The following is a 12,482-nucleotide window of genomic DNA, read 5'->3' as shown; positions in this document are numbered from 1 at the left end:
GAAAAGCATCGATGTCAACTTTGTTGTTGTTGTTGATTTCGCATTGAATCAAATTGAGAGTATTTCCCCTTAAATCATCATCATCATCATGATCGGCGTCAATGTTGCTGATGCCTGTTGTTGTTGTTGTTATCATTATCATTCGTCGTTTAATGATAAATTAGATTTTTTTTTTTTTTTTGGTTGAAAAATTTGTACATTTTCTTTCTGAAAATGTCTTTCTCATTCTCGTTTTTTTTAAAAAAAACTTTCAGGATTGAATATTATCTTTGAGTGTGTGTGTGTGTGTGCCTCACTTGTAACACACAAATACTTTTTAATCAGGAAAATTTTCTTGAAATGACATAAATTTCGTACCCAAAAATATTTTCGATATTCATCATTATCATCATCATAATCCGAATGAAATCGATCGATTTTTATTTTGGTGACACTATAATTTTTTTTCAAAAAAAACATCCATTATCATCATCATCCTTTTTTTTCTCGTAACTGAATATTGAGGTTGATTTAGGAATAGAGATTATTGTTTTTTTCTCTTGTTCGATGTAATAATAATCAAAGAAAATATGGAAAAATATGGAAACTTTCCAATCAATGAAAGGATGATGCTAAAAGGATAATAATAATGTGGATCGTGTGAAAAAGAAAAAAAAATTAAAGACAAAATTGAAAAAAAGGGCAAAACAAAACCAAACCATTTCGTTTTTTTTTTTGGTGATTAAATGATTATCTTGTAATTAGATTTTTGATCAATAATTTTTTTTTAAATTTTGACATAAGATATTACAACAACAACAACAAAACTCATTTGAATTTTAAATTTTTTTTTCAATATTATCATTTCATTTATGAATGAATCATTTTTTGAACGATTGCGAATGAATGAAAACAAAACGGGGAAATTAATGTTCGATGAATTAAATTGATTGTTTTCGATGAGATTATATTTGATTTTTGTTTCTCATATTCTTCATCAAATGTTCAAAAGGTCAAATTGATTGAATGATTTATTCTTTTTTTTGTTGTTGTTGTTGTTTTTTTATTTTCTCAATAAATATTTAATGAATTAAACAAAGTGGACATTCAAGTTTCAACTAATATGTATATATATGTTTCCTGTTTATCCTTTTCCAATTTTCTTGTTGTTATATCCCTACCTCTTTCTTTATTCATGGTAAACAAGCAACAAACAACAACAAAAATTAAAGGTATTTTCCCATACAAACGTTTTTTTTTCTTCAAACAAGTCTCTTTTCTGAAAGAAATTCAAACAAACAAATTTTTTTTTTCAAAAATGTGAGCACATTTGCACTTGTTGTTGTAGTTGTTGTTCCAGAAACTTTTCCCTATTCGATTAATAATTTTCAGGAATTTTTTTCTTTCAATTCATTTTTGATTGATTTGATTGATAAATGATGATGATGATGATAAAAAAACATAAAAATGGTAATTAAGATTTGTAAAAAACAAAAACAAAAAAAAACATTTCAAATTTGATCAATTAATAAACATTAATAATTTTAAAGGTGGATAAAATCAGCTTTACCTGTCGATTTCCGGGTTTCCGGATTTTGGAAATTATTTTCGATATTCAGTTTAGTTTTTTCTTAACAAAATTTATTTCATTTTTAATAATTTTATTTTTTGTTGTTGTTGTTGTTGTAATTCAATCAATGAAAATCTGAATCTGTCAATTTCCGGGTACATTGATTCTGGGGAATTTTTTGGTTTTGTTTTGTTTCTATCGACTTCTAATGTGATTGGGATTTTTTTCATTCATTGAGAATGAGAGAAAGGAAAAAAACCCCACTGGATACATTATATCCCGCATCAAGAATTTCTCGAAATTGACAACACAAGAATTCAATCGTGCAATCAATTTAGATTTTACAGGGTTTTTTCATCAACCAATAATCATTATTCCAAATGAAATAATTGATCGATTAAAAATCCGGAGAAACAACAACAACGATAAAAAAAAACGGAAATCAATTACAACACCATAGGACGTATTTTGATAATGGCAAACTAAAAAAGAAAAAACATGACTAATCAATCAGAATGGTTGTGGACAATAAAAAATTGCAACCGATCGGCCATTGCACTGGATAAATTTCTTTTTCTTTTTCTTTTTTGGCCGTTATAATTCCAATAATCCACATTAGTTGCTATCCTTCGATCGATTAATTCTCGGTTTGTTTCCATTCGGACAAAACGGGTAATTTTAAATATTTTTTCTTGTTTAGTTTGAAAAAAAATGAAAAAATAAATGGTTTGAAAATGGAGAAAATTTTTTTAAAAATTCATTTATTTTGCTGATATCATTGTCAGTGACAATGTAAAACAAAAACAAAAAACAAATGGAAAAGACTTTTTAAAAAAATGATGGAATCAATTCAATGTCTATTTTATTAAAAACCATTGGAAAAAAATCGGTTCATACTGGATCAATCCGAATCGAAAACAAAAACAAAAAATGACCGAAATTTTTATTTTAAATTAACTTATATCATTATTCAAAGTTGTACGATATTGATTATGTTTAAATAACATTTGTTGTTGTTGTTGTTGTTGATTTTTTTGATATTGATATTGACGTGGATGTTGTAAACGATATGATGGCCAACGACATATTGGACAACGATGATTACCACGACAAAGCCATTGTGCAATACATGGTTGATGATAATTATGTCCACAAGCTAATCCCATTATAATCTGTTCCGATTCATATGGTTCTAAACATACTGTACAATCACGTTGATCAATCATCCATTCTGGGCGATATGTTGAATAATAATTGTTTGATTCTTTTACAGGTTGTTGTTGTTGTTGTTGTTGCTGCTGCTGTTGCTCTTGTTGTTTTGATTTATGATTCGATCGAATTCCATCATTACTACGACGTTTTCTAAAAACTTTTTTACGTAAATCTTTTGTTTTCGATAGAATTATATCATGTACAATAATATCATCATTATCATCATGATAATTATCATTATTTTTTATATTAATATTCGATGATGATGAAGACGTTGATTGTTTTGATTTGGATAAATTCAAAATAGTTTGTTTCAAACAATCAAGATAATCATTATCATCTGAAGATTCCGAAGAAGAAGAAGATGATGATGATAAAGATGATGATGTACAACATTGATTATCGATAAAATTTTGATTATAATCAATCAACATTGTTGATGATAATGATGATTCTTCTTCTTCATCATCATCATCTGGTTCCTGATAATTCCAAACAGGTAATTTATTTAGATAATCATTTGATATTAATTCGGTTTGTAGCCATAGATTAGGTGAACCGGCAAATAAACGTTCAAGTAATATACGATCCATATCCATATCAAATTCCATATCCATATCGATTGTATCGATATCATCGGTTTCGGAAAGAAATTCTTCATCATCATCATCATCATCTTGTGAAACATATTGATCATCATTATAAATCATCGATGTTAATGATGATGATGATGATGATAATGACATTCGATTTGAAATTGATGAATATTGTGTTCGATCATAACGATTTCGATGTGTATTTTGGCTTTTACGAAATAAAAATACATTAATATAATGAAATAATTTTTGAAAATAATTGAAAAATAATGAAACATGATCATGATAAACATTGAATAATTGATCAGAATTTTCATTATCATTATTATTATTAATATTATCAGCATCATTGGTTAGAATTTTCCATCGAATAAATGTTATTATTAAACCGGTTGTTAAAAAAATTGATTAAAAAATTTGTATCAAAACGAGTTAAATTGATTAGAAATTGATTCGTTTGAATAAGAATACTATCTTCATCATCATTATCATCTTCGAATGAATATTGTTCGTTAATGGTGATTGGCATTAGATAAAATATAATCATTAATAATGAACCATAAATAAGATTTAAATCGATAGCTGTTATAAATAATATTTTAAAATGATTATAAAATGATTGCCAGAGAATTATTCGCTGTGTAATTCGAAACGAAAATATATCAAGAATAATGCTTAAATTCAATAGAATAAAACCGGATATTAAACATTCGAATGTTGATGATTTTTCATCCATTTCGATGACTAGATTTTTTTCCGATTCATTTTCATTAATAAATTGTTCTTTGGAAAGAAAAAAAAACAAAAGAAAATTAAATTTTTATCACAAAATATTATCGAAATTCAATTACCGAATGTTGGATTATTATTATTTTTATCACAGAATTTTTTTCGTCTATAATTATCAACATCATCATCAATGTTATTATTATCGATGATTATTGATGATGAGGTATCGTGAATAAGCTCTTCATATTGAAAATATTTATCAATATTTTTTATTGAAAATTTTTGCCATAATAATGATTCGGATGGTCTTGAAATGAAAATCATCCAAATGGATAATATCCAATGAATAATGATGAATAATAATAAATATAATGATTGTTTTTGAAGAAAAAACAACATCATCATTATCATTATTATTATTATGTAAAATCGATGAAATTGAAGAAAACAAAAAAGATCATCTATATTTTCAAATGATAATTGATCAATAATAACATCATCATCATAAACAAAAACATAAACAAACAACAACTCAAAATTACGTGTTGAACATTTGATGTAAGCATCATCTATTGGTTAGAATTTTAAATAGAAATTGAATTTGAATTTTTTCAAACATGATTGTTTGATGAATTTTGTTGATTGCAGAAAATTTGAAAATGAAATGAAATTTGAGAAATGTTAATGAATGAATGTTTTTGTTTTGTTTTGTTTTGTTTTCATTACTTTCGGAAATTTTGATTCTGTTATAATCGATTACATTCATTCATTTTTTTTTCTCAATGATATATCTATTTATATCGATAGTTTTTTTTTCTCGGGGATCAGAAATTTCTCGACTAAAATCAAAAATTTTACATTCTTGGCCATATGAATAGCCGTGATAGTATAGTGGTTAGTACTTTGCGTTGTGGTTCTTTTCGAATGTATATGTTGGTAGCTGCTTGTTATCAAATCATATGCTGGAATTGTAACAATACCGCAAAAACCCCGGCTCGAATCCGGGTCACGGCAAATATGGTAAATTAATTTTTTATTTTTATTCATTTTTCTTTCAGAATTTTTGTAAAAAATGATTTTTTTAAATTAAATTTTCGTAAATTTCGAAATTGATTCGATTAAAATAATTATAAATTTTTTTCCTAAGAAAAAAAATACAATGATAAGATGTGATTATTTTCTGGACAACATGGCACCATCTAGTAGTGATAATTTTTTGTTTTAAAAAAAATTTTAATTCTTTTACATCGTCAGCCAAAGATAATGAATTTTCTAAAATTATCACATACAAGCGGTTATTATTATTCTCTACATCGAATAAAAATGCAATAAGGGTGTGTGCCTATCATGTGGCAATGCGACAATTATTTACATTAAACTTGGCAACAAATATGATAGTAATAATTTGGCATTGAAAACATAAATGAAGAATATTTTTTACAATTAGTCGAAAGAAGAAAATAAGAATTTGAATGACAGATTAATTTAGTTGCTGTCGGGTAACATTGGATATTCATTTATTCATTTATTAATTAATCAATGGATAATTTATCATTAGTCGAAATAATTGATCGTACACGATTAGTATCGGATGTAACCGAACCAATATTACCGGTTTGTTGTCCAGTACCGGGTGGAAATTTACGACCAGGATCATTGATCATTTTGTATGCATCTTGTCCGAATAATCAAGGAAGGTTTGTAGTTGAATTTTTTGTTTGATTTTTTTGTTTTGTGTTTCATTCATTTTGCAATTCTTTTCAAATAATTATCTAGATTTCGTATAGATCTTTATGCAAGTAATTGTCAACATTGTCGTAGTGAAGATGGTAAAAAAAGTCTTTATGATCCGGCTGAACGAATTGTTGCTCTTCATTTTAATGCACGTTTTGGTGAAGGAAAAGATGGATCTAGTTATGTAGTGATGAATTCATTTCATGAAGGTAAATGGGATCAAGATGAACGAAGTACAGTGTTTCCATTTCAACCGGAACAACCATTTTGTTTGATGATATTGACCGAAGAAGAACGATTTCGTATCTATGTTGATGGTGGTGAACGACCACATTATCAATTTCAACATCGATTTTCAATCGGTGATATTGGTAAGTTTTCATTTTCAAACAAAAATATTGAAAAAAATTAACTAAATCCATTCATTCATATAGGTCGAATACATATTGAAGGTCCTAATCTATCAGTCGAATTGATTGAATTTCGTGAACCAGGAATCGATCAGGAACAATCTTCACCATTACCATCAATTATTCAAGATCCATCTGCTGTTACAATTCAACCGTCTACTGTTGTTGATGATAATGTTGCCCGAGAAAATCGGGATGTATCGGATAAGAATGAAAACACTAAAATTGTTCATTCACCTTCGATACCATATTTTGAACATAATATAAATTTTGGAAAACCTTGCGACATCATTATCAATGGAATGATATTAGATCCATTCAATAAATATTTTGTTATCAATTTAGCAAATACTAATGGTGATCGTGATGCTAAAAAACAAAACATACCAATCCATATTAGTATACGTGTGGATCAATCAAAAATTGTACGTAATTCATTGATCAATGGTGTTTGGGGCCAAGAAGAAACCTGTTTGGAAGGAACATTTCCATTAACAATTGGATCAATGTTTGAAGTATTTATCCAAAATCAAAATGAATCTGTATCGATTTCAATTAATGGACAATTATGTTGTCAATATAAACATCGTCATGATCCGAAAACAATCGATACAATTGAAATTAATGGCAGTGTACGATTGGATTCAATACGTTATCGATTCAATTGAAATTAATGGCAGTGTACGATTGGATTCAATACGTTATCGATTCAATTGAAATTAATGGCAGTGTACGATTGGATTCAATACGTTATCGATTCAATTGAAAATTTTAAATTAATTAATCAAATTTTTTTTTTCGTTTGATTACCTTCAATTAATAATGAAAAAAATAATTAATTAATCTGTTTTTCTATCTAAAATGTATCCACTTGAGATTGAAGTACTACTAATAAATTGCTAAGCAACATTATTAAAGTAAATAATAATAAAAACACTTGAAAATATTTACATCTTGAAATACCGTTGCTGATTTTGTACAATTAATCAATGCAAATAATATCATCCACTATATAAAAAGAATGTGATTGCTTGGAAAAATAAAAAATAAATTTATAAATCATTTCTTCTATTAATTCTTGTTTATTATTGAAAATTTTATTTGAAAAAAAAACAACAACAACAATGTTTTCAAACAATAAATTGTTCATCTGTATTTGCTCGTCATTATTATTATTGTTGTTGATCATTAATGAAAATCATTCGGTCAATGCAGCCACCAGACAAATCAATTCAGAAGGTTTAAATCTTATTAAAAGTTTTGAAGGATGGCGTCCAAATTTTTATTATGATGTGGTTGTATGTTTAATTTAAGCCAAAAAAGAAATTTCGTTTTATTCTAATTAATAATCACATGATTTTTTTTTGAAAAAGGGTGTCAAAACAATCGGCTATGGACATGCATGTATACCGGCATCAAGTTGTAATAATATTCATCCACCATTGACTGTTGCACAAGGTGAAAAATTATTACGACAAGATTTAACCAGATTTGAAACCTGTGTCGAACGTATTGTACCGAAAATGGATGCAGATAAATTTGCAGCATTAGTTTCATTTGCATATAATCTTGGTTGTGGTTCATTGGAACAATCTTCATTAGCTAAATATGCACGTGCACATAATTATCATGCAGCTGCAAATGAATTTCCAAAATGGTGTCATGCCGGTGGTAAAGTTGTACAAGGTTTAGTAAGACGTCGTGCAGCTGAACGTAAATTATTCTGTAAATCTGGTGGATGTTAAATTATTTTCCAATTGATGAATTGGATTTATTTGGAAGAAAACATTTTTTTTCCAAAAATAAAAACTAATTTTGAAGTAAAATAAATAAAAATATTATGGGGTTTTTTTCAGAAAAAGCAGAAGAAACTTAATTTATTGAAAGAAAAAAGAATTTTTTTTTATTTTAAACAATTAACAAGTCGAACCGATTGAATTGATACAATTATCGATGATTAATCAAACGATTTATTCATGAAGGGTTTATTCGATTTAAGCAAACGTTCATCACAATAATGTTGGATACGTTCGGCTCTTTTATGTCGATCGATCAATGGATTGAATTTGATGATAAATACCAATACTGCAATGGTATGATAGAATATAGCTAATGCAATCAGTTTGAATATACATTCGTAAAAGTTTTCAACATTGGTTGGAACGTTTAACATATACAACAGGGATTGTATTTCATACGGTCGACATCGTTCACCACCATAAATTAACCATAACGTTGCCGGGAATTGGTAACGAAATATTGAAATATTTGATATGAAACGTACGATGAAATTCATTTCTTCAATAACATTGTATATATTTGATAATAAGATGCCAATGCAAAGCATCAACCCAATTATTATGAATAAAGCGATAATTGATTTATGAAGAAACATTACGCTCAGATTATTTAAGGCCAGAAAACTCAATGATGCTATGAATAAATTGAAAACTTGCCAAACAAAATAATTGTTTGGAGATACAGATGAATAGATATCAGTTACATAAACAAAGATTACGGCCATAGGAAGAATTGTCATCACATCGAATATTAATTTGGCGAGATAATAAGCGCCACAAGTGTACCAACCTTACAATAATTTAAAGTAATTAAGGGTTAATTTGCAAATCTAATAAAAATACAAACCATTTTGCTGTTGGGCTGTGAAAAATTTAAAATTTGAGGAAAACGTGTTGATCACTTGAGCATTCATCATGAAAATACATGCGAAACACGAGAAGAAGATATAATTCACATTATTGGCAAGACGTACATCTTCTATCCATTTTTGATCGGTGATATTGGAACAAATACTCAAGAAATCTTCTTCCATCGATAGGCAGCCATCAATTTGGGCAATTTCCTCATCAAAAAAGCTTCTGAGTGCAACACCACTAAAGATACACATGATTGTATGACCAAAATATAATGGCCACTGGTACCTGATTGAGGAATGGATGAAACGTTGCAAAAGAACAGCTACGAATCGGATTGAAAATCTCATACGTGGAAATGGTAAGCCATTTTTTATGTGCACAGTATCTTGCAATAGCAACTGTGTGATCTTAGCGACTTCATGGTCGGTTTCTTCAGCTAATTGTTGGACGATTGGATTTGAATGTCCAGTGCATGAATATCGAATCAGAGTTTCGATCGGGTATCGTTTGTCATCATCTATGGAAGATGCTTCATTTAAAAAACTTTTGATTCGGGCTGGAGGCCCTGAATAGATGCCAAGTCCATCGAATGCAAGCACGTAGCATAGGTCAAACATGCCCAACTGCTCTGTACTTGGCTGATGAATGCTTACCACCATAGTTACATCTGGATGACGAGCGATATATCGTTGAAGACACAGAAGAACCAAATGTGCCGAATTAGAATCTAATCCACTGACCGGTTCGTCAATACAGATCAAATTGGGCATTCTAACTGAGGTCAATTCCAAGGCCAAAGCCAAGCGTTTCCTTTCACCGCCTGAACAGTTTTGTACCATAGTGTTGGCTGTGTTGGCAATGTCCAATTCATCGAGTAAATTGGTTGCTATCTGGTCATGATTGATCGATTGTTTTCATGACAATTCTTCAATTTGGAAGCATAGACCAAACTTTGTCTGCTTGTTAGTCCGGGTATCAGATGATTGGAAACTTCTTGTCTGATGTAGCAAGTCCGAATCGGTGTGAATCGACTGAGATAAAATTCTGTCGAGCCTGTCAATTTGGTTTTCATTTTCCCATTAAAAACTTTCAATAAAAGTGATGTTTTGCCAGAACCTGAACTGCCCATTATAGCATTCAATGTTCCAAATTGAAATTGTCCACTGAGATTTCGCAGTATCAATGTGTCTTGGAATTTTTCCAATGATTCAGGAGTTGGACGAACTTCATAGATTGTTTCGGTGGAGAACAATGTCAATTGACGCCATCCAATTATGTAACGGCCTTTACAAAATTGTTGAAATTCATTTAATTCCGATTTAACGTTGTTATTATAGTCGATCATCGAGACATTCATAGATTTTTGAGGGAAAATGATCTCGATGGGTGTGGCAAGAATCCTGGTCATTATTACTTCTTTCTTTTCTGATGAAACTGTACCAATGTTTACATTAGTGAATGTCCAACGCATCACAATGAAAGAAATAATTCGGATAACAATCATAACTAGAATAGAATATTTGATATTTGAATATATGTTGTCGGAATCAATAAATAATTGTTTCGCTATTTGTGAATATTCTGTTTGCGAATCACAACGATCAATTTCATAATATGAATAAAATAATCCCTCCAGTAAATAGCGGGAACTGATTATTTTTGACATGGTCAGGTAAACCGGCTTGTTCATAACATCGATTGCAATCATGAAACTATTCGAAATACTTAGTGAGACAATCGTCACTTGACATAGAAGTAAAAGAATCTCAAAATTATCAATACATATTGACAATAGCAGATATCCAAATGATTGGCCGTATGAAAGTGTTAAAAAGCAGAAAAGAGATGCGTTAACAAATCGATACCAATTCAAATGATAATTATCAATGTAAACAAAACCGCAAATCATATAAAAGATAAAGACACATATTACCATAACGATTAATGATGTGAGCAGTTCATGTATATAGGAAGAATGAATCAAGGATGCATAACTATACCAACCTTTGAATAAACAGTTAAATTAGTAAAAGATATTTTCGATTCAATGATGCTTACCATTACGATATTCATTACGAAGAACTTTCATAAAATTAATTTTCATCACGGAATTCATTCCAATACCAAGTGATAGCATAAGAAACACATACAACAACATTAAAATTACGAATGTTCCAATTAATCGATCTTCTTTCAATTTATCGGAACATGTCTGATTGAAATGCTCAATATTGATTGGTCGACATCCACTAGGTATCATGGCATCCATATTTGTGATTGATATTTGCAACAAACATGCAATTATGCTTACTATAATAACTGCATACAGGTTCCGAACATCAGCAATGAATGTAAAATAAAATAGCCGTTTAATCTGTGTCCATAGATCACAAAAACAAAATTTTCGTAAATGATGAGGAATACCTTTTGGAATAGATTTGAATGGATATTTTTCATCGATAAGATATGTCATTCGTTGATGGTCACGTTCAACACTTGCTTGAGTTAATTTTCTGACTTGTTTATCACTGGTTCCATTACTAGCTATGCGAAGATATTCTTGAATTGGTGAATCATCTTCTTTCAATGTGATTCCTGTGATTTGATTCAGATGTGGTCTCAAGAGATGTGGTGGGTCAGAATAAATGCAAACACCTCCCTTGGCTATGATGTACAATTGATCGAACAAATTCAAAATGTCCGAACTTGGAGCATGAATCGACACCATAACTGTAATGTTATTTTGCATGGATAATCGTCGCAAGCATTTCATGACCACCAAGGCTGATTCACTGTCCAGACCGGTTGTCGGTTCATCCACAAACAAAAACGGTGGTTTTGATTCGATCGACATCAGTTCTTGAGCAATCGCTACACGACGTTGTTCCCCACCGGAACAATTTTCAAAGCGGGTATTCAACACTTTTGGATTCAACATTAATTCTTCTATCGTTGATTGGATGTGTTGATATGCTTGATCATGTTTACTAGCCACGTTTTTGAAGCAGAATGCATAATATAAAGTCTCGAGAACTGTGAATTGCCCCAAAATTATTTCATGAACGAATTGTGGCACAAAACTGACTAATGACTTTGACGAATTGGTCAATATTTCCTTGTTGATATAAATCTCGGTGTCTGATGAAAGATTTTTGGCTGGAACATTGCAGGTGAGACAATTGATCAACGAAGTTTTACCGGCACCGGATGGACCGAGCAATGCATTCAAACTGTTCATCCGTATGGATCCATTTAGACGATTCAGAATTATTTTCCTTTGACGTTGTGGTTTCCAACCATTCACCAAACACCATTCATCGATTACATAGCGTAAATTTTTCCAACACAATGAAATTTGTGGATTGCAACGTGCATCATCAGTGGAGGACATTGTTAACTATTGAATTTTATTGAATTAAGATTAATTCATTCACAATTTATAACAAATGACGTTGAATTGTTTCGAACTGGAATATTTTTAAAAATGGCTCATATCATCATTGAACAGACGAAAAAAATAATATGACCTTCATTTGTATATGTTAATGAATATTAAACATGATTTAAAGTTTTTTTTTAATTACGTTTATAAATT

The 12,482-nt window shown here is 29.7% G+C and overlaps 4 protein-coding genes across 4 annotated transcripts; 2 read left to right on the top strand and 2 right to left on the bottom strand.

The window, feature by feature from the left end:
• Nucleotides 1-2,391: 2,391 nt before the first annotated feature.
• Nucleotides 2,392-4,563, bottom strand: LOC113789749 (uncharacterized). Its single transcript, XM_075821736.1, has 2 exons — nt 4,209-4,563; nt 2,392-4,140 (listed from the first exon to the last, which is right to left on the bottom strand). Exon 2 carries the CDS (start codon nt 3,505-3,507, stop codon nt 2,503-2,505), a length of 1,005 nt encoding a protein of 334 aa, XP_075677851.1. The 5' UTR covers nt 3,508-4,140; nt 4,209-4,563; the 3' UTR covers nt 2,392-2,502.
• Nucleotides 4,564-5,399: 836 nt separating this feature from the next.
• On the top strand, nt 5,400-7,180 carry LOC113789750 (galectin-8-like). Its single transcript, XM_027339328.2, has 3 exons — nt 5,400-5,783; nt 5,863-6,191; nt 6,255-7,180. The coding sequence occupies exons 1-3, from the start codon at nt 5,626-5,628 to the stop codon at nt 6,896-6,898; spliced, it is 1,131 nt and encodes a 376-aa protein (XP_027195129.2). The 5' UTR covers nt 5,400-5,625; the 3' UTR covers nt 6,899-7,180.
• Nucleotides 7,181-7,275: 95 nt separating this feature from the next.
• LOC113789752 (lysozyme RrrD-like) lies at nt 7,276-8,091 on the top strand. Its single transcript, XM_027339329.2, has 2 exons — nt 7,276-7,528; nt 7,604-8,091. Exons 1-2 carry the CDS (start codon nt 7,355-7,357, stop codon nt 7,973-7,975), a joined length of 546 nt encoding a protein of 181 aa, XP_027195130.2. The 5' UTR covers nt 7,276-7,354; the 3' UTR covers nt 7,976-8,091.
• LOC113789431 (uncharacterized) lies at nt 7,601-12,330 on the bottom strand. Its single transcript, XM_027338964.2, is given in 4 exon segments — nt 7,601-8,819; nt 8,877-9,800; nt 9,803-10,891; nt 10,946-12,330. Coding segments are annotated over 4 exon segments (3,978 nt in total). The 5' UTR covers nt 12,279-12,330; the 3' UTR covers nt 7,601-8,187.
• Nucleotides 12,331-12,482: the final 152 nt, after the last annotated feature.

Source organism: Dermatophagoides pteronyssinus, unplaced genomic scaffold (genome assembly GCF_027571235.1).
Source record: "Dermatophagoides pteronyssinus isolate colony J.1.1.1.1 unplaced genomic scaffold, Derpt_VIB-CSIC_2022.12 sq0012, whole genome shotgun sequence".
Lineage (NCBI taxonomy): Eukaryota > Metazoa > Arthropoda > Arachnida > Sarcoptiformes > Pyroglyphidae > Dermatophagoides > Dermatophagoides pteronyssinus.
Note: the sequence above shows the minus strand (reverse complement) of the source record. Positions and strands in the feature narration are given on the sequence as shown.